This window comes from Thamnophis elegans, chromosome 2 (genome assembly GCF_009769535.1).
Source record: "Thamnophis elegans isolate rThaEle1 chromosome 2, rThaEle1.pri, whole genome shotgun sequence".
Taxonomy (NCBI): domain Eukaryota; kingdom Metazoa; phylum Chordata; class Lepidosauria; order Squamata; family Colubridae; genus Thamnophis; species Thamnophis elegans.
In genome coordinates this window covers 62,927,538-62,950,076 of record NC_045542.1, presented here as the reverse complement: position 1 = coordinate 62,950,076, position 22,539 = coordinate 62,927,538, and the positions used below count along the sequence as shown (strand labels likewise).

At 41.9% G+C, this 22,539-nt stretch overlaps 1 protein-coding gene across 2 annotated transcripts in view; it reads right to left on the bottom strand.

Annotated features, from left to right (window-relative positions):
- Nucleotides 1–22,539, bottom strand: part of PIK3R5 (phosphoinositide-3-kinase regulatory subunit 5) — a 57,502-nt gene that overhangs the window by 19,461 nt on the left and 15,502 nt on the right. For both annotated transcript variants that reach the window (XM_032212205.1, XM_032212206.1), the window contains exons 2-6: nucleotides 11,890–12,002; nucleotides 5,104–5,204; nucleotides 2,160–2,228; nucleotides 1,152–1,290; nucleotides 23–92 (exon numbers count right to left, since the gene is read on the bottom strand). In XM_032212205.1, coding sequence (XP_032068096.1) covers nucleotides 23–92; nucleotides 1,152–1,290; nucleotides 2,160–2,228; nucleotides 5,104–5,204; nucleotides 11,890–11,989 — 479 coding nt within the window. In that variant the 5' untranslated portion in view covers nucleotides 11,990–12,002. The remainder of the gene's footprint in view (nucleotides 1–22; nucleotides 93–1,151; nucleotides 1,291–2,159; nucleotides 2,229–5,103; nucleotides 5,205–11,889; nucleotides 12,003–22,539) is intronic.

Sequence of the window (22,539 nt, the reverse complement as noted above, 5' to 3'; positions counted from 1 at the left end):
ATTATGAGTGTTTAATACTTACACGGTAGAATTCTCACAGCCTTTTAGAGGTAACCCTTGCTCATCTTTAACAAGCCTTTGAAAAGAAATCCCTGTAAAGGAAGAGAAGTGGTCAGCCAACGCAGCAGCATAAGTTGGCTTTCACCGTACAAAATAGGACAGCAGTGATGCAGGGTGAGCAACCTATTCCATGCCATGTGTGCCCATTCCATTGTGCACATGAGAGTGTGCAATTTGACAGTAAAAACATTGTCATTTGAAGGTAAAACCATCAGTTTTCTTCCTCCTCACCTTTTGTGCTTATGAAAATAAAGAAAATAGATCAGCTAAATACTCTCAAGGCTTAAGATTCCTGTCTGTTAATTTTAATACATACCCACATGCACCATGACCTAGATTGTCTTGAAAATCTAAGCAAAGTCTGTCTTGTTTACTATATTGTCATAAAACATTATGAAATCCAGAGCTGTGGGCTAGACTGGGAAGTCCAGAGAAAAACAACCCCCCCCCCCCAGAAAAAAGCTTCTGCTTTGCAAAGTTCATGCAAGAGCCAACTTGGAATAAGAGAGGGCAATCTGCTTTTCACAATCCTGAAGAAATAGGATGGGAGTGGCTGGGAAGAGGGCTTAGGAGAAATAGCCAATGGGGTTTACGAGATTCTGGGTGGCTCCCATTCTGATGGTGTTCAGGAAGTTATTAAAAACTAGCATCTTATTTGCATCTTTGGGCAAGTGGAATTTGAGCCCTTGCTGTATAGATTCTATGTGGAGGAGTTATATGTTGATTTCAGGTCACTTATTTTTTTGTAACTTTTATTTACCTTTACTTGTACATTGTGTGGTCTATACATTGTATTAAACATAAATAAAATTAGCCACTGTCTGGTTAGGAGAGTGGGGGACAATATTCTTTAAAATATTATTCCTGCTGTAGAGAATGCTCCTTTCTGACAGCTTCCAAATTGACTAAAACTAAATTTGGGACACTTTCATGCTTTCTAATTATTTTGTTTAATTGGTCAAACATCTGTGACTAGGAAATGTAAATGTATCAACATGCTTAAAATTGCCACATCATTGTCCAGCAAGCTGTCTTCCGAGGGCAGTATGCTTAGCTCAATCAGTCTCCAAAAAATTCCTGAAGATTCCTACCTGGGGCTTTGAGTTCATCGTTGATAAAGTTAAGTAATTCCTGACAGATATTGCAGTACGGCACAGGCCAGGTGAGAAAATCACGATATATCCTCACAGCTCTCAAAAGCAGATCAGAATCCGAAGGAAAATGGGGGATCTAAGGAGAAAAGGTATTTTAAAGAGGTGCATCACTTGAGGACAAATAACACAAGGGCCCAGTGGAGATATTAAGTATGAGCTAATGCTACAGATTTACCTGCTTAACAGCATACATCCCCCCCAAAAAAGCTCCAGGGGAAAAAAGAAAGGAAAACAAAATATTCATAACACAGTAGCACAGATTTTTGATGTGCATTCTCTCTCTCTCTTTCTCTCCCTCCTCCCTTCCTCCTTCATTTATTATTGCCATTGGTAGTTCCTCTTATAAGAAGGAAATCCCAGCCTTCTAATGGCTTATAAGAACTATCAATAAATGTCACTTAATAAAATGGTCAAGGGATGGCTGAAATAAGTGTCAAAAAGTTCTCAAGTTCTCAAACATAGATTGTTCAACCCATTTTTATTACAATAACCACTACTTTTTAAAGTTAAAAATATCTTGCCTTAAACTCCTTCCTTTTTATTTTTATTGAGGACTGATAGATTTGAAGAGGTAGAATCTAGACAGTGAAGACCTTAGTCTTGTAGAGAACACCTGATCGTTGACTTACTTTTCCAACTGACCTCATCTTTCCACTGAAGCATATATTAAAATAAATTTCTGGCTAGCTTCTGCAGCTAAGGTTTCTCTGATTCCTGTGACTTCCTCAAGTAGACCCTCTAACTCTGATGATATTGTTTGACTAATTTCTTTCATTGTGCTTCAATAAAAACTGGGTCTAGTGGTAGTTATTTACAGCACACCTTCATGATAGATTAGGCCCACAATCCCATCAATTTAGAAAAAAATCTAAATGACAGCGAGTCATCATCACAAAGGCTTGACTACTAAGACCATGAATTGCAGAATTTAAGCTCCAAACTTACAGACAGGACAGTTGCACTGAAGAGTAAGGCCAATGGCGTAAAAAGATTGTAGTCACAATTTTCTAGGACCTTCATAAAAAAGAAAAACAAGAAAGAATAAAAAATGAAAATATAATTGGTACACTACTTAAAAGACAATTCATTAAAAACAATATTAATCTTACTTTGCATAGCTTTACATATTATACTAAAACATATTTCATAATACAATTTGTTGCATAATCAATGGTTTATATTATGCTAAACCACAAACCATTATTGTTTTGGTTTACAGAACAGAAGAGTTGGGTTCCCATTTTGTTCCAAAAACACACCTATGTGTTGTGGTGCAAAATGTGGACCAGGCCTGTGGGGTACTTGTTTCAGTGATAAAGTCACTCTGAATGGTGATTCTGAGCTCTGGCACAAAACTCAACATAATTTATCAGTACATCTTTTTAGATAGTTGTGCTAGCTGGAAAAAGAATGGCATTGTGACAGAGAAGAGGGGAGTTGACCTATAGTATTCTTCAAAGCACCTAACAGTTGGATAAGAAGCAACAGATGGTAACTGTTCAAAGAGCAATCCAACCTAGAATTAAGGAGAAATTGCCTATCAGTGAGAACAATGAATCAATGGAATGGCTTGCCTCCAGAAATTTTGGCTGTTCCATCACTGGAGATTTTCAAGGAGAGATTGGACACCCATGTGTCTGGAATGGTATGGTTGAGCAGAGGGTTGGACTAGAAGACCTTCAAGCTGCTTTCCAATTCTGTTATTTTGACATTGTATTAGATACTACAGGCAAGTGAAGTGATGCCTTTTGCAGAAGAAGCTTGTCTTAAGAAGACACATGGAAACTGTGACCCTTCAGATGTTGTACAATGGTAACTCCATCTTCTATGCTCACAGACCATGATGGATTGGTCTGAGAGGAATCAGAATTAAACCATACTTTGTTCCAAAGTTCGCAGAGCCTACTGTAAAGGTACTGCTAGAACAGTATGGTTTTATTTGTTTATATCTGTTCATCTTTCTTTAAAACTTCCAGTATTAAAAAAGGGTTCTAACCAAGACCAAAGTAGTAAAAATAGTACCCTAAATAGTACTTGAGAGACTGCCTGCTGCCAATCACCTCCAATAGACCGATTAGATCCCACAGATTAGTCCTCCTCCGAATTCCATCCGCTGGCCAATGCCGACTGGCGACCACCCGGAGGAGGGCCTTCTCTGTGGCTGCTCCGGCCCTTTGGAACGAGCTCCCCGTGGAGATTCGAACCCTCACCACCCTCCAGGCCTTCCGCAAAGCCCTTAAAACCTGGCTGTTCCGACAGGCCTGGGGCTAATGAGCTTTTGTCCCCCCCTCGAATGGTATGGTTGTTGTGTGCTTTTAAATTATGGTATTGTTTTTGTTCGTCTTTTTTATTCCTTATTTATACCCCCCCCCTTGACTTGGGTTGTGAGCCGCCCTGAGTCCCCTTCGGGGAAAAGGGCAGCATAGAAATATAATAAATTCAATTCAACCCTCACATTCAAGAAAGATACACAGCTGCCAAAATGAGAAAGAACAGATAAGTAGCATCATCAAGAAGTACCAAAGTTTAAACTATATAAAATGAGTTATAGGGGGAAAACACCTTGGGACGTATAGACGTAAGAGTCCAATATATGAGGTTGAGGGGGGAATTGAATTGAACAAATGCAGCATTGAATGGCATGCCAGGGACCATGAAAGTTCTGAGCAGAAATGAAAGAAAAACTAAGCATAATTTCATTTCATTGTATTGGATTAAAATTACAAATACTTAATAGCAATAGCACTTAGATTTATATACTGCTTCATAGTGCTTTACAGCACTCTCTAAGTCAGTGTTTCTCAACCTTGGCAACTTGAAGATGTCCGGACTTCAACTCCCAGAATTCCCCAGCCAGCGAATGCCACTGCTCTAAGTGGTTTACAGAGTCAGCCTATTGCCCCCATTTTAGATCCTCATTTTACTGACCTCGGAAGGATGGAAGGCTGAGTCAACCTTGAGCCTGGTGAGATTTGAACTGCCAAATTGCAGTAAGCCAGCAGTCAGCAGAAGTAGCTTGCTGTATTGCATTTATTTCATATTTTTTTCCATACCATTGCACAGTAATTGGGTTTTTTTTAAAAGAGAGTGAAAGAGGACTTTGAGTGCTTCATCCAAGGTTCTGGGGGCTTTGGTTAATTTTCTATGAGCCAAATGTGACTATTTATTAAACTCCACGGTTTTGTTCAGGTGAAAGGGAAACTTTCTTCTAGTGAATTCACAACTGTGATTTGATTTTGCTGTATGTACCCTTAACCAAACTCTATTTCTAAATTACAAAAACTGAAAATAACTGGGGCTCTATTAAAAAACCAGGAAGTCACTGACAGGAAGAAAAGAATAATAAAAAAAACAAGTACAGAAGATATCAAATGGATTCACTGGAACTCCTGTTACACTAATCTCTATTCAGTAACACTGAAGTAACCTTGTTTCAGAATCAAAGCAAGTCCCTTTTTCAATAGAAAGTTGAGACCTCTCTTGCTGACCTGCCCATTTCACAAAAACAGGTATTCTCTGGAGAAAATTCTCTGGACAGTAGGTTCATATCAGGAGTTGTTGTTCAAAGCAGGATAGATTTTAAAAAAAACACCACCTTTCTGAGTCCTACCTGACCCAACTCTGGACTTTAGCTGCCGTTTCCAGCACAGCAAAACAGAACTGACAGATTCAGACTAAAATCTACTGAGACCAGATGTCTCTCAATAAAGATGCAATCAATTCCAAGAAGGATGCAGCTAGGCAGTTAGATAATCTCATTAGATGCTACCCCACAAGATGATTTCCCTTTTGTAGAGGGTTCAACACATGCAGACAAGGTAATTGTATGAGCAAGAAGGTGGCTTATCATCAAACCTTATTTTCTTTCCCATCTCTCCCTTTCTTTTACCTCTTGAGTCTTCTGTAGGATTTTTTCCAGGAGAATGAGGTAGTTCCCTGCATCGCGATTAACTAGCTCCTGGAGGGTCCAGCAGTTCAGACAAAGCCCAGCTATTTGGAAGAGAGGAAAAATAATTAGAGAATATTCAATCATACCACAAAGTCAAGAGCATAAGTAATCTTCACTAAAGAAGTCTGCTTGCCCACAAGATTTTTCAGATGGAGGTGTTGCACATACATTGACTGCATTCCAGAACATAGGATCAGATATTTTGCCCTGCATACCATGTTTCCCTGAAAATAAGACAGGGTCTTGTTTTCTTTTTACCCACAAAATATGGCTTGGGCCTTTTTATGAGGGGAGGGTTTATTGTTTTGGGGTTGCTGGGCAGCTGCTCTCTTGCAAGTGGGCTCCCAAAGAGCCAGACGCAGCCTCATGGGCAAATGGCTGTGTTGAGCTGTCGCAGCAGTGCAACATAACAGCCATGAAGTGACCATGCACACGAGCAGCCACCCGGCAAACCCCCTTTCCAGCTCGGCACAGCACCATTCACTGACCTAGGGGTATCACCAAGCCACATGAGCCAGCTGCCAGCAGAGCATACAACCATAAAGCGTATGCCCAGAGCGGCCACTGAATTGAATTGAATTGAATTTATTATATTTATATTATATTATATGCCTCCCTTTTCCCAGAAGGGAAAAGTGCCGGAAGACTTGGTTTGGAAGCTGCCGAAAAAGCCATGCTGGTGGCAGCGGCAGCAGTAGAGGTGCCCTGGCTCTGCAGGGAGAGCTGGGCCAGGGCATCATGAGGCTGGAAGGCACAAGAGCAGAACAGCCGCTCACGCAACCCCCCTCTCCAGCCATTCACTCACATTTCGAAGGAACCAAGCCGTGGGAGCCAGGTGGCAGCAAACAGGCACTCACGCCACTTGGCGATACCCCTAGGTCAATGAATGGTGCTGTGCCCGGCTGGAAAGGGGGTTTGCCGGATGGCTGCTCGTGAGTGTGGTTGTTTCATGGATGTTGTGTTGCGCTGCCGCGACAGCGCAGCACAACTGTTTGCCCCTGAGGCTGTGTTCTTTGGGAGCTCGCTCGCAAGAGAACAGCCGCCTGGCAACCCCCCTCTTCAGCTGGGCACAGCACTGCTCACCAACCTAGCAGTATCCTGAAGGCGCCAAGCAACGCGATCACCTTTGCCTTCCCCCCCAGTTTCCGTGGTTTGGCACCTTCAGGATACCTCTAGGTTGGTGAGTGGCGCTCTGCCTGGCCAAAGGTGGGAGGTTGTCCAGGGGGTTATTTTCAGGGGAGGCCTTATATTTTTGCCCACCAGAAAAATATGGCATGGCCTTATTATCCCGACATGTCGTATTTTCAGAGAATCATGGTAGTTGTGAGCTATTTATACTCATTAATACTATGCAAACCCACAATGTATGCCCTTTTTAACCTGAGTGTGTATTCCATCTGTCACTCAGAGCAACACAGCATGTGTACCAGAGGTGGTATTCAGCCAGTTCTGACAGGTTTTGAAGAACCAGTAATGGAAATTTTGAGTAGTTCAGAGAACCGGCAAATAAACTGGCCCTACCCCTGCTGCCTCCCCACTGATATTTTTTGGTTGCCCTGAACAGGAGAACAGATCTGGAAAGCTGGTTAGTGGGGTAGAATGGGAATGGGGATTTTGCAGTAACCTTCCGCTGTTGACAAATCCATACCCACAAAGCCATGCCCATAGAACCAGTAGTAAAAAACTTTGAATCCCACCACTGACGTATACCAAATGAAGGTAGGATGGGCCAAATAAGGGATAGAAAAAGGCTATCCTGCTTCTTAAAATCATAGAGGGAATTTCTTTATATTTAGACTAATCCTTGGAGGAGGGATAAAAATCAGTCCAGGTGGGCATCAGAGATTTAAGTTAAAACCTTCCTTCAGGTCTGATGCTCTGAGATTATCCACTGAATGACCAGTTTGATCTGATAACAAAGCAGAAGAACTGTATATGCTATTTTGAAATATGTAGAGTAACAGTAATTAATATTACAATGCAGACTAATTATTGATAACTTAAATGGCAAAGTGAAGATTCATACCATCAACATGAGTATCAGAAAAGCAACTATGATATACAACCACCAGGCTGGTCAATGTCACTTTCTTAAGTTATTTTTTAACTGGCTTTATATTTAATTCACAAGCCTCATCAACTCATAGAAAATAATTTAAGATGCTGCCCACTGGTTCACGTAACTTCTGTATTGCTGCATTGACTGGCAGCACCTTCTTAGGATTTAAAGTAAGAGTTTTTCCTACCCTAATAGGAGATGCCAGGGGGCAAAAACAGCCCTTTGTTTTCTGTAAATGTATTCAAAGTGTCAAGTAACACATAAGCAGCAACATTTTACAGTTGGGTGATAGTGGGTGGCAGAATTCATGTTGCTGCAAGCAGATACAGTGGGTGAGATACTTTTTCAGAATGCAGCATGTTCTTCTTAGAATTATATTGTCCCCGGAAATGCTAAATCCTTAACTTGGCATCTGTGGCTAGCATTTCCTCTCTCAATTCTTTGTCATATAAGAGCAGTTCAAACGTTGCATCCAGCAACTGTTGAAAATATCACTGGGAGATGTAAATATCAAGATTCCACCCATGATGAAGACATAGGCTGACCAATATTAAAGCAGGCAATCATCATGAGAAATTGCCATAAATATGCATTGAAGCCCCTGCCCTTCTATAGTCAATATTTTAGACTGATGGCTGCCAAGATATAAAATGCAAGATGGTACATTATGGAAATAACTGACAATCACCTGTAAAAATGACATTAGACAATTACATGCGTGTACTAAAATGGCAAAAACCTATCTAATTTAGCCTGTTGAAGATACTGGCATGCATTTCTTTAAACTGTCAAGCATATTCTTTCTCTCTCTCTCGCCCCACACGTTTTTCCCAATGCTAGGCAATTCCCTTCATTTGCAGATCCCTTCAAAAAACAAAAGTCTGTTCTGGGGAAATCTTAGAAGGTTTCAGATGGCCAAAAGGAAGCAACAGGCTGAGGGTTCTGTCTAATTCAGGGGTTATCAAACTCAAGGCCCCTAGGCCGGATCTGGCCCATGGGGTGCTTAGATCTGGCCAACGGGGCTACCTGGAAACAGAAAAGGACTGGCTCATGATGCCTCTGTCAGTGAAAATGGAGCTGGGGAGATGCTCACATGCGGCCCTCCTGAGCTTTGTTTTCGCTGGCAGAGGGTTGCAGGAGGCTGTCCCAGCTGAAAATGGAGCTTGGGAGCCCGTTTTCTCTGGCAGAGTGCTCGGGCCACCCCTGACACAGTTGACTTCAAGCTGGCCATCCCCACCCTGGTCATGCTCACCCCAGTCCCCAATGTCAAACACAGTCCTGATGCGGCCCTCAATGAAATTGAGTTTGACACCCTTGGTCAAATGAGTGACACAAATATCCGAGTGGATACAATAGATGCAGCTTCTCTTTCTATTCTCCTATCACACTCAGACTGCTTGCCATTGGAAAATTCTACAAACAAAAGGCTGTGCACATATCTTGCAAAACATGCACAGGCTTTTGCATTCAGCATACAAATGCAGAAACATTCAGAATTGCTTGGTACTGCCAGACATGGGCAGCAGTGTAAATTATTAGGGTGGCTAGGAAGCCTCAGGCAACAGCTTGAATGCACAAACATCTAGGAGTCTCTCTTTCCCACAAGTCCTTTTCTGTGCTCGTCCCCTGCCCATATATTCTTTCTTGCCCCTTTCTATTAGTTGCAAATGGACCTGTAAAGCCTGTTTTAACGACTCCAATCCTACCTGCTTCTCATTATGTCTGCATCAGTGATGAAGACATGATGAACAAATGAGAGAAGTTAAAGCCTCATTTAGCTTAGTACACCTATTTATTTTTAAAATCAAACAAGCAGGCTCCACATCTTCCAGTGGCCCCTCCTCAACAGCGTGCACCCTGTGCACCCACAGAGTCCTGTTTCCAAAAAAAAAAAGCATCGTTTTGGGCAGAAAAGAAATTGCTTACTCCTAAATCTATTTGGATGAGACTTGGAAGCATTTGCATTCAATAAATATAGGAAACACAAGCAGCAGGGAAGAAAGGAACCTGCCAGAGTGAGGAATCTTCTCCTCTTTCTCTCAAAGGGCATTGAGCTCAGAAAATGTTGACTGGAATTCAGACTCTGCTATTGATTAACCCGCATTGAAAAATGGCAGTGCCTCGGGAAACGGTGCTGATTTCCCTCTTCTACAGCTCTGGAAATTGAAGTGAGGGTTCACTGACTAACAGAACAATATTAGACCCTTCTTTGTAATGGAAGGCACTGCAGCAGGAAAGATGGAAGGATAGACAACCCTGCTGAACATTGCCCAGCATTGCCTTCCAGTATTAGTGTGTCATACAGGTGGGAAGGATTTGGAGATGCCCAGGTTTTGGATTAAACTAGGGTTGGTGCATCTAGCCCTCAAGTTTCTCTCCTTGCTCTTAACTACCTGGCCCAATAATTGGCCAGGTATTCCATCTCTCAGGCTGCGGGATGAAATTTTACGCCCCTCAGACAGGGTTCGCAATTTGGGAGTCCTCCTGAACCCACAGCTGACTTTAGAACATCATCTGTCGGCTGTGACCAGGGGGGCATTTGCCCAGGTTCGCCTGGTGCACCAATTGCGTCCCTACCTGAACTGGGAGGCTCTCACATCAGTCACTCACGCCCTTGTGAGCTGAAGACTGGACTACTGCAATGCGCTCTACATGGGGCAGCCCTTGAAGAGCATTCGGAGACTTCAGCTTGTCCAGAGTGCAGCCGCGCAAGTGATTGTGGGTGCATCCCAGTACACTCACGTTACACCTATCCTCCATGAGCTGCACTGGCTGCCTATTGGTCTCCGGATACGCTTCAAGGTGCTAGTCGTCACTTATAAAGCCCTTCATGGTATTGGACCTGGGTACTTGAGAGACCGCCTGCTGCCAATTACCTCCCAAAGACCCATCAGATCCCACAGACTAGGCCTCCTCCGAATTCCATCTACCGGCCAATGCCGATTGGCGACCACCCAGAGGAGGGCCTTCTCTGTGGCTGCTCTGGCCCTTTGGAACGAGCTCCCCACAGAGATCCCTCACCTCCCTTCAGGCTTTCCGTAAAGCCGTTAAAACCTGGCTGTTCCGACAGGCCTGGGGTTGACGAGTTCCCTTCCCCGCTCGAATTGTGTGACTGTTGATTGTTTTTAAATTTTCTCTGTATCCTGTTTGTTGTTTTTGCCTTGTTTGTATTACTCCCTCCCCTGGGTTTGTTAGCTGCCCTGAGTCCCTCCGGAAATAGGGCGGCATATAAATGAAATAAACCCATAAACCTATAACCTATAAACTTCTCTCAGTGATGAGAGTAAGCAAAAAAAAATCTGTCTAGACAAATGTTGGCAAACCTTTTTGCCACTGAGTACCAAAATGGGAGCACATGTGCAGGGGGGGAAGCATCAGAAACTGGAAGAGGAGCTCCGCAGCATGCATGTGTGGGAGTGCCAGAAACTGGAAGAGCAGTTCCCCGGTGCGCATATGCGTGCCGGGAGGTTGAGCTTTTGGTTTCTGGTGTGTGCATGTGCGCAGATCACCTGGTCTTCCAGTTTCTGGCACATATGTATGCACAAAGACCAGCTGGCTGGCACACTGGAACCCGGAAGAGCAATCGGCAATGGCTGGTGTGCCCGGAGAGATGGCTCTGCATGCCACTTCCAGCACGCATGCCATAGGTTCGCCATCAGGGGTTTAGAGGATGAAGGACAGGGAATTGAAGATGAAAGGCAGAAGTTGTGCTATTTCTAGACACTTTCTATATTATTAGTCAAAGGAAAAAAATGGAACAGAAGGTTACACAAGTCTATTCAACCACTATATACTGTATACGCTCAATAAATAATCTCAATTCCATTCATATCAAATACAAAATTTGAAGCTATGAAATTGGAATTTCAATTTGGTAGTAGTGTCACAAAGTTGTCTTCTTCTTTCTTCTGAAGCAACTACAAACATTCCCACCACTAAAGCCCCACCTGTAAACAGCATTCCCCTTGCTATTCTGACCTTGTTTGACTCCCAAGGATGTTTTGCCTGGTTTAACCTTTGGAACTAGTCTTTGTGGTGACCTTCCTGCTATTGAAACTTGCAGAATCACATGGCCAGAGCTCAACACAAAAATACACCTGTGATACTAGAGCAAAGTACCCAAGCACACATTCAATGTTTACCATATTCCCCCAGCTCTCAAGGATACATTTTTACTACGGAGGGGGTTATTAGTTAGGTTCTTAAGAACTTTAACCTAGAATAGAAATTGAAGAATTGTGATAAAGAATGCCAGTAGTAGTAATTTGTTATTTAGAATAAAATGTACATAGACCAGTATCATAGGAGCTACACCCTTTTTTCAAATAGTTATGTACAGTTCAGAGCCCAATGGCCCCATGCATCCTATAGAATCTATCCTCCAAATGGAAAAGGGGAAGGGAAGGGGAGACAAATGAATTCATACCTAAATAAGTAATAAAACTCACTATACATTTTTTTTGTTTTAGAGTACAAGAATTTAAATTTTTTTCCCAAGCCAGCTTTTGGTACACTACCCACCTCCAAAAAATCAACTATGACTCTTAACTCAGCAAAACCTGTATACTAGTAGTTTTAGTACTTCTTTACTAGTACTATATTCTACTAGTAATATCTTCTACCAGCAGTGCTTCTTTACTAGTAGTAAGTAAAAGTTTTTCACTTACCTGTCCATGTGCTTGCAGAAAATGTGCTTTTGCTAAGGCCATGGAGGCATCTCTCCAATGCATGGTGGATCCTGTCCTCTGTACACGTTGTGTGCTGCATTTTACTTCATCTCCTGAACAAGATAAATTAATTAATTCAAACCTAATTAGAGTAATCCAACCCCAATTTTTAGCTTAATCCACCTCTGACTTTTAGGTTTCTTGGTTAATTTGTCTTTACATTCTGCCTTTGAGATGCACACAACTCCCTAGCCAGAGAACTAGCATCTCCACAAACTCTGCTGCCAAGATAAAAATTTTCCCCAAATTTGACTGCTGAATTGTCATATTGCCTTTGTTACTGGGCAATGTAGAACAGCAGTGGTAAATGGGACAGGATAAATGGGAGTGATTCCAATGCTGAACCACAACAGGAAAGCTTTCTCTCTCATTTCTTTCCTGTATAATTTTTGGTTGGAATCATTTGCAAAAGCAAGAGGTTGCATGAAAGCCACAACTGTTGGCTTCCTATAAACTGGAAATGTGCTTAAGATGAAAGCGGGAGGGGAAGTATGGAGCACAATCAAGCTACAACCAGCTATGCCCTGACAATTTTGCCACACATTCAATAAAATTATTTTTTGCTAGGGATTCATACATGAAGGCTCTAAAACTGAGTTTCTTCTTCCTAACTCAAAACCTTGAGTATACCTTGAGTATAACTCCAGGAGCTTCACTTAAAGTTACTATGTACTTTTTTCTCAGATGTAGCCTCAATTGTAACTCTTAAAGCTCCATCCTATATGTCTAAACTTATTGTCTGAGTTCAGATATTATTATAAATCACAGTCTAGGTTAACCTGCCGTACATAGTAAGCCTGAATGGTTAGTTTATGTTTCAGTGAATAATAATTTCCTTCCTTCCTTCCTTCCTTCCTTCCTTCCTTCCCTCCCTCCTTCCTTCCTAGTGTGTCTTTAAATATCTGCTGAAAAAGCATTTGGTTCTGGATCAGAGGTGGCATTCAGCAGGTTCTGACCAGTGCTAGAGAACCAGTAGCAGAAATTTTGAGTGGTTCGGAGAACCGGTAATTGCCACGTCTGACTGACCCTGCTCCCATCTATTCTCTGCCTCTCGAGTCCCAGCTGATGGGGAGGGAATGGGGATTTTGCAGTATCCTTCCCCTGCCATGCCCACTAAGCCACGGCCACAGAACCGGTAGTAAAAAAAATTGAATCCCACCACTATTATGGACAACATTGCAACTTTCAAAAAGCTCATCTCTGGAAAAAGGAAAGTGTACCCAAAGTGCAGGATTAAATGTGCTTTGAAGAATAGAAGATTTTTTTTTTTTAAAAAAGAAGGAACTCCTCTCCAAATCACTATGTCTTAATTACATTTTGGAACAAATGTCATAAGGGAAATGATGACTGGATAAAGGACATGATTCATATCCTCAACATGGCCAGAAATAGTATTTTCTAATGTCAGCTTCTTACACAAAGGTCCATTAGCGGAAGAGAGATGATTCCTCAACTGGCCTCAGCAAACAGAAGTCTACCCAGCCTCAAATTCACTTTTTTTATCTCAAGTCCTAATTGCGTAATCAAGAACTGTCAACAGCAACAGAAAATGAAAAAAATATTCCCGTAACTTAAAAAGCCACAGGGTACAGATTTGACTTATGTCATAGTTTCCTCACATGATAATGAAGAACATGTTCTGACTTCATGCCAACTTAATGCAGATCGTCTAAGGCTGTCAGCTGCACAGGTTCCCTGTACATTTAACCTCTAAGATCTGCATGAAATCTCTGGACCCTAGTGATTATTGGACTGGGCTGAGATGTCATGTTGACTAAGTATGAAAAACCTTTAAGGCCACTAGTTCAAGGAAAAGACAATTTGACAAATGATCAAAAGTCTGTAGGCAAATTCTTTCATAGCTTTCAGCAATACCATTAACTTTCCCACTAGATTTTATCCTACCTTTCCCCATTTGTCTTTTGGAAGATGCCTCTCTAGACAATTGCACTAACAGTAAAGGTAGTGCAATTTGTTAGTTACACAAAAGTAACCAATATTCATTGTTCCACTTCGTTACTTTTCAAAAACTGCTGCATCAGTCCAGATATCACCATGTAAATATTTATAGTCACTCAGTCCATATTATGACATAATGATTCAAATATTTTCGCAGTTGTTTAGGAATCTTCAGCTGCGTCAGAAAGCCAATGCTTTCAGTATTTTAGTCTATTGAATCTGAGCATGAGCTTCGAACTAACCCCCAGTGAGCCATTTGCAAACTGGACTCTGAACTTATTCAGGACTTGGTGAAACTTCAAATTCTAAGTAACGTAGCCAGAAACCTACCTTTGTACTTCAGAAAAGAAAGCAAAGCAAACACCTTTCTCAAAGGATCCAATTCCAGAAGAGCACCAGGTGTGACCTTTTAAAGAGCTCCCTCATGACTTATTTTCAATGATTTCAAACATTTTTGTGCAATTTGTGTATCTGTTTTTCTACACACTAGAACTCTGGCCTGCCTGATTTTTACAACTTCTAGTTTATGATTGGGCTTGGGTTTGACCTTTTGCCCGAAGTTTTACTTCTGTATTCTGTTGACTTGACCTATCAGTAATTCACAGATAAAACATACAATTTTGGGACGGGGGGGGGGGGACAGTTGTCACAATGAGATGTACAAATTCTCTGATTGACAATCAAATTACATGGCTTTTATACTTCAGCAATCCATCCTTCTAGAACTCGGTTGAAGGATTGAGCTCTATTAATTCCTTGAAACATCACTGAGTGTTTCTTCAGTTCTATTGCCAAGTCACTTTGGAATTTGGTGGCAATAGTTTTCTCAGCCAGTTTTTCCTTGCAACTCACAGGGAGGATCAAATGTTTTACAGTTGTATGATACTAACCATTGTTTGTTGCTAAACTAGAAACAAGGGACACCCCTGATACCAAATTGTGTTTTTCCCCCAGCCAAATTATTACTGGCGGCTTTAGCAACTTGCCTTCTGCTCTGCTAATGCTCTTCATTCTAGGGTAGAATAAAATGATTTAATTGGAAATCAAGAGCCTGACCTAATGTTCAAAATGTGAATTGAGTAAAAAATCAGAATATTTAGAATAGAACAGAATAGAACAACCATAGGGATAGCCAACACCCCAGAAGACAGGCACAAGATTCAGATGGATCTCAATAGACTTGAACACTGGGCCCTATCTAACAAAATGAAATTCAATGTAGAAAAAGTAAGGTTTTACACTTAGGGAAGAACAACCAAATGTACAGATACAGATTAGGTTAAACTTGGCTCAATAGCAGTAGCTTTAAGCAGTAGCTCCAAGAAGAGAGATCTTGGAGTCCTAGTGGACAATCACTTAAGTGTGAGTCAGTAGTGTGTTGCAATTGCCACAAAGCTAATGCACTCCTGGACTGCATTAAAAGAAGGGTAGATTTAAGATAACAAGAAGTGATACTACCATTTTATAATACCTTGGTAAAACCACACTTGGAATACTGCATCCAATTTTGGTCACCATAATATAAAAAGATGTTGAGACGCTGGAAAAAATACATAGAAGAGCAAAAGAAATGATTAGGGGGCTAGAGGCTAAAACATATGAAGAATGTTTGCAGGAATTGGGTATGTCTAGTCTAGTGAAAAGAAGGACTAGAAGTGACATGATAGCAGTGTTCCAATATTTGAGGGGCTGCTACACAGAAGAAGGGGCCAACCTATTTTCCAAAGCACCAGAAAACAAGACAAGAAGCAATGGGTGGAAACTGAACAAAGAGAGAAGCAATCTAAAACTAAGGAGAAATTTCCTGACAGCAAGAACAATGAACCAGTGGAACAGCTTTCATTAGAATGGAGGCTTTTAAGAAGAGACTGGACAGTCATTTGTCTAAAATGGTGTAGGGTGTCCCAGTGGTGAAATTCAATTTTTTTTTACTACCAGTTCTGTGGGTGTGGCTTGGTAGGCATGACAGGGGAAGGATACTGCAAAATCTCCATTCCCATCCCACTCTGGGGCCAGTCAGAGGTGGTATTTGCTGGTTCTCCGAACTATTCAAAATTTCTGCTACTGGTTCTCCACAGCCTGTCAGAACCTGCTGAATTTCATACCTCTGGGTGTCCTGCTTGAGCAGAGTGTTGGACTAGATGACCTTCAACGTCCTTTCTAATTCTGTTGCCTCTGGGGATGTGGACAAGGCCATTCGAGCTGTAAGTGCCTCCACCTGTATTCTGGACCCGTGTCCCTCCTGGCTGGTTGCCAACAGCAGTGAGGTGACACATGGCTGGATCCAGGCGGTCATGACCGCCTCCCTTCGGGAGGGGCACTTCCCCGCCGCACTCAAAACGGCGGTGGTGAGACCCCTCCTGAAGAAACCATCCTTGGATCCAGCCATTTTAAACAACTATCGTCCTGTCTCCAACCTCCCCTTTATTGGGAAGGTTGTGGAGAAGGTGGTGACCTTCCAGCTTCAACGGGCCTTGGAGGAAGCTAGTTATCTTGACCCCTTCCAGTCCGGCTTCAGACCTGGTTACAGCACAGAAACCGCTTTGGTCGCATTGACCGATGATCTCTGGAGGGCCAGAGATGGAGGCCATGCGTCCATCCTGGTTCTCCTTGACCTCTCAGCGGCTTTCGATACCATCGACCATGGTATCCTTCTGCGACGACTGCAGGAGGTGGGGGTGGGAGGCACTGTTTTGCAGTGGTTCTCCTCCTACCTCTCGGACAGGTCGCAGTCGGTGTTGGTCGGGGGGCAGAGATCGTCCCTGAGGCCCCTAACATATGGGGTGCCGCAGGGTTCGGTCTTATCCCCCCTACTATTTAACATATACATGAAACCGCTGGGCGAGATCATTCGGAGGCACGGGATAAAATACCACCAATATGCGGACGATACGCAACTGTATCTGTCCACCCCATGCCAACTCAATGAAGCGGTGGACGTAATGAGCCAGGGTCTTGAGGCCATTAAGAACTGGATGAGCGCTAACAAACTGGTACTCAACCCGGACAAGACCGAGTGGCTGTTGTGTTTCCCTCCCAACAATTTGGCCAATGTTCCAACACTCAGGCTGGGGGGTCAAATTTTATACCCCTCAGATAGGGTCCGCAACCTAGGAGTCCTCCTGGATCCACAGCTGACTTTTGACCACCAGTTGTCGGCTGTGACCAGGGGGGCATTTGCCCAGGTTCGCCTGGTCCGTCAGTTGCGGCCCTACCTGAACCGGGAGGCTCTCGCAACAGTCACTCGAGGCCTTGTGATCTCTAGGCTGGAATACTGCAATGGGCTCTACATGGGGTTGCCCTTGAAGTGCATCCGGCGACTGCAGTTAGTCCAGAATGCAGCCGCGCGAGTGATAGTGGGTGCACCGCGGTTCGCCCACGTTACACCCATCCTCCGCGAGCTGCACTGGCTACCTGTCGATCTCCGGGTACGCTTCAGGGTACTGATGACCACCTTTAAAGCACTCCATGGTAGTGGATCTGGGTACTTGAGAGACCGCCTTCTGCCGATTACCTCCCTCCGACCGATTAGATCGCACAGACTGGGCCTCCTCCGAACCCCATCTGCCAGTCAATGTCGACTGGCGACTACACGGAGGAGAGCCTTTTCTGTTGCAGCTCCGACCCTGTGGAACGACCTCCCCGTCGAGATCCGTACCCTCACCACCATCCAGACCTTCCGCACAACCCTTAAGACCTGGCTATCCCGTCAGGCCTGGGGATAAGACCCTAATCTCGCCCCACCCGAATGCTGAATGAATGTTGTGTTTTACTGGTTTATTTTTTTTATTCATATTTTTCTTTTTTTTCTTGTGTTCTGTCTTGCACTCCCCCCCTATTAATTGTAAGCCGCCCTGAGTCCCCTCAGGGAAAAGGGCGGCCTATAAATGTCAATAAACTAAACTAAACTAACTAAACTAGTGGCCAACACAGCTGGCAGCAGATTCAGACAGTGAGAAGGTTGGGGAGGAACATGGGACAGGCCTGAAGTCTGGGAAAGGTTCTGATGAGTGCTTTGCATCAGAGGCAGAGATAGCACCAGGGCCCTTCTGACAGTTATCAGCTGCCTTCAGAGTCAGACATCGGTGAGGCAGATGAACAGCTGGAGCCTGTTCTCAGTGTGCACATGTGCAGAGTTGCCAGATGAAGGGAACAGTTAAGGAACAAGGGTCGACTTGGGAGTAAGACCACAGGTGGATGGTAAATGGCTCCTCCCATGGGGAATAAAAGAGGAGCAAAAGGGGAGGGCTCTTGGCAGGAGACAATCAGTTCATTCCTGCATTCTTGCCAACTATTGCAGCATCTGAAAGATATTGGCCACTCTCTAAGCCTCATAAAGTTCGGTAATTGTGAACTATCTTGGAAGACTGTGGGCCAGGACTTTTCTGGAGAAGAATTCACTATAAATTAAATAAATGGGGTTTATTGGGATGAGGACTCGGCTTCGTGCTGCTGGAGAAGCCTAGGTTAGAACAGAGAGCGGGGATGCTATCAGCCTTCTTAAGACAAGCTCTAATTAGATTATTCATGAAGAAACCTAACCTGGGCCCAGACGATGAAGATGACTATGGTCCAATAATTGCCAACACCAGAATCGCTAGAAAATGTTCCTAAGCAAGTGGATGCTAAATAAATCCTTGACCTCTTGTATGAAACTGTTTTTATATCCATTTTAAGCTAGTTTGAAGCCTGGTTTTGGAACAGAAACTATCTTGTTTACCTTGTGCTATCCCAAGCTTGAACAGTAAGTCCCCATTTTTTCCTGTTTTCTGTAAAAGTATCAAAGTGCATCTTTTAAGCCAAGAAATTATATAAAAATAATGATACTGCATTAGCATAGGATGGTTAATTTTCATTTTAATAATGCTTCCATTCATTTCCTTAGTGTTGATTGCCTAAATGATGTTACAAGCATGTGCAAATCAGGATTCAGAAAGAGAGAAGAAACGTGTATTTCTAAGCATACTGAAAAATAGTTAAACCCACCCAAAGAGCCACAAAAGCAGGATCCTGAAGATAAGAGATTTATTTACAGCTCACCTGTGGTTCATAAAGGAAGAGGAAGGCCAAAAACATATAGTTAGATTCTCTGAAAACAATTTACCACAAGGATCCAAAGATGCCAGATTTGATAAAGATTTTTTTTTTCATGGCTCAAACCAATGAGCCTACCTACTGAAACACAAGTGGGAAACAGTTTTTCTTAATGGGCTAGTTTTGTTTTGAAAAATGTGGGACAAAAAATGAAAATGTCAAGTTACACTATTATTGAAAGTGTGTGGTGGCAACAGGATGTGAAGCAACATATTCAACTAGTAAAGAGCTGCCCAACTCAGAGCTCTTGGATAACTCCTGAGTTAGGAGACGAGCAACAGATACTGAATTGGAGTAACAATGGCTATGGTTCTAAAAAGCAGTCACTAGAAAGTCTCATCTAATGAACAAAAAGTTCCAAGTAAAACCTGAAAGCCCCCATCATTGCATTTGAAGTAGACAAATTAAGTAACATATTGTCAAGCCATTGATGTTACTTAAATCATAAACTTTAAAAATCTAGTACTTTGTTTTTTATTTTAAATTTATAATTTAAAATCTCATTGCCTAATCAACACTTTGTTAGAAAACATAACAAAGTCACTCTACCCATAACTATGTGTCAATCAGACCCACACTTGCTAATTTATTGTTCTATGCCTATTCCACAGGAATCTTCCCTGGCTGGTAGCTTTAGCCTGGGAAAGACAAAATAAGGCTCAAAGACATTTGGGAGATGGGAGCAGACCTTGCTTGAATTTATGTGTTGTGTTTACATAACAATTCCAGACCAATTTCCTCCTCTGGCAGGGATAGTTGGTCTCCAACACTGTGCCAGTTTACCAACTTGGCAAAATCTTTTAGAAAACTTATCTACACTGCATTTCATTTTTAAAACTCTCATAATTAATCCAACTCATGAATGATTTCCTGTGCTATGCATTTAAAGAAGTGTTTCATTTTCATGAAGCAAATCAAAACAGGAAACACCACAGGAACAAAACCAAAGCTAAGAAATAGGATTTTCATTACATGTTCTCTTAATACAAGGTAAGATAAAGCGAGTCTATAATTGTAATTAACTGTATCTGTTTAGTACAAGATTGGTAGCAGAGATTTGTGTTTATTTTGTGTTAAAGCTATCCTGTCTTCAAGCCCCATGAAGAAGGCATCATAGCAGTTAAACATGAGTGATTGTGAGAAGAGCTTCCCAATCCGGGGGGGGGGGGGGGAGTAAATTGGCAGACAAAATATATTTACCCTCCTGCTATGACTGCCACCTGTTTATTGAGCAGGAACCAAGAGTGCAGGATAATCCCCAAATTTCAAACACATTTTGCTGAGGGACGTGTAAACATATTGATATCTAAAGGTTGTAAATCCTTGTAACAAGAATGCCCTTGAAACCAGTGCCATTTTGCTAAGGTTGACCCCCAGTCTGTTCCCTATCCCCATCTCATCCATACCCTTACCACCTTCAGATACAGGGACAATATTGTTTGTCGATCTTAGATATAGAATTGGGTATCAATTAACCATGTGTCAGTGTATAATCTTATGCAGTTGTTTTGTGTAGGTTTTGAAAAAGAGTTGGGATAATGTCAAAACTGTGATTGCCTAGCAAAAACTGGGGCTATAGCAATAGCAGTAGACTTATATACCGCTTCATAGGCCTTTCAGGCCTCTCTAAGCGGTTTACAGAGAGTCAGCATATTGCCCCCAACAATCTGGGTCCTCATTTTACCCACCTCGGAAGGATGGAAGGCTGAGTCAACCCTGAGCCGGTGAGATTTGAACCGCTGACCTGCTGATCTAGCAGTAGCCTGCAGTGCTGCATTTAACCACTGCGCCACCTTGGCTCTGATTTCATACAACTAGAACCAACCCCAGAAGAAGGATAAGACACTATTCATACAACAACTAGAACCAACTCCAGAAGGAAGAGATACTACAGTACACTATCCCCTACTCTCAGCCTCTCAAGACAGTCTGTAAGGAATACATGACTAATGGAATCAAAAGATGATGAGAAATCAAGTAGAATCAGAAGGGTTATATGACCCCTGTCCCCGTCATCCATAAACACGATTTCATTGCTATACACAGTCCTACCAGCCAACTGAAAAGTGTCTGGATAATCTATTTCTTCCACAACCTTCTGGATTGCCTTCCATGGCATGTTTGTCTTCACTGTCACCAGCACTATCATTATTCTTTCATGCAAATTCACAAATTCATTGAATTAAGATATAATGATAGACATATTGCAGAAACAGTATGCAAATCATGGCCAGATACCAACTTCAATGCCATTTTTAAAAACCAGAATTAGCATAGGAGAAATTATATCAGCTTTAGGAAAGAATCATGCCTATTACCATGTACCACCAGAAGCATGGATAGATTTCATTTCTGCACTTGCACTGGGACAAGTTTTACCGAATTAACCAAACATCAACACCATATGGTAGGACAAGTCCATTCAGATATGATTCAGTGAGGATCAAGGCCATCTAATAAAATGTGTCTCTCCTAACATGTCTGTAACTTTATCTCATAAACCTGCTGTTTCCCCTGAAGCTCACATAGCAAGATTTGTTATGCATGGCAATATTTTATTCACATATTTATTATGATTTCATTTAAATTTCATCAAGAATGTTTACTTTGAACAGCACTTACTCTACAGATATACAAGAACATCTGAAACCTCCTAATAGGGTAGTGCAAGCATCAGTGAAGCCAACAGAGGAAGGATGAGGCTGACAGGAGTTTCTTAGAAATGCAGTATACCATAGACCACATATATTTGTGCTGATTTTTTTCCAGTTATGCTTCTCTGTTTTCAGAGAAGAAAAAGGAAATGGTTGAAAATGAAAACATTTTTTTAATTAAAAACATTTGTTGTAATAAACAGCTACCCATAGTATTGTTCTGAAACAAACGTGACTATATATATATATATATATATATATATATATATATATATATATATATATATATATATATACACACATACACATACATACATACATACATACATACATACATACACATGTTATATTTTTATGCTGATAAATAAATAAAGGGAGACTAGTATAGATCTATTTCAAGCTATTTAGCTCTCATCAGCTATTTGGGCATACCAGGGGTTGTGACTTTAAATATATACCTCTCACCCTGGCTGGCTGATAAGGAGTCGAGTTCTGTAGCTCAATGGTTAACACATCTGCCTAAGAGGCAATAGAGCACAGGTTCGATTCCCAACATGGGGTATGGCTAGCTGATGAGAGCTAAATAGCTTGAAATAGATCTATACTAGTCTCCCTTTATTTATTTATCAGCATAAAAATATAACAAATGTAACAAAAAAGGCAACAGTAAAAAATATTGGGTTTCTGTCTGGATGGTCTCTTGTGACGAGCCGAAGACAGAGAGTGGAAGTGTGACCTTCCTCCCATATTTGGGCATACCAGGGGTTGTGACTTTAAATATATACATACACATATATATACACATACACATATATATACATACTATATCACTATATATATATATATATATATATATATATATATATATATATATATATATTAT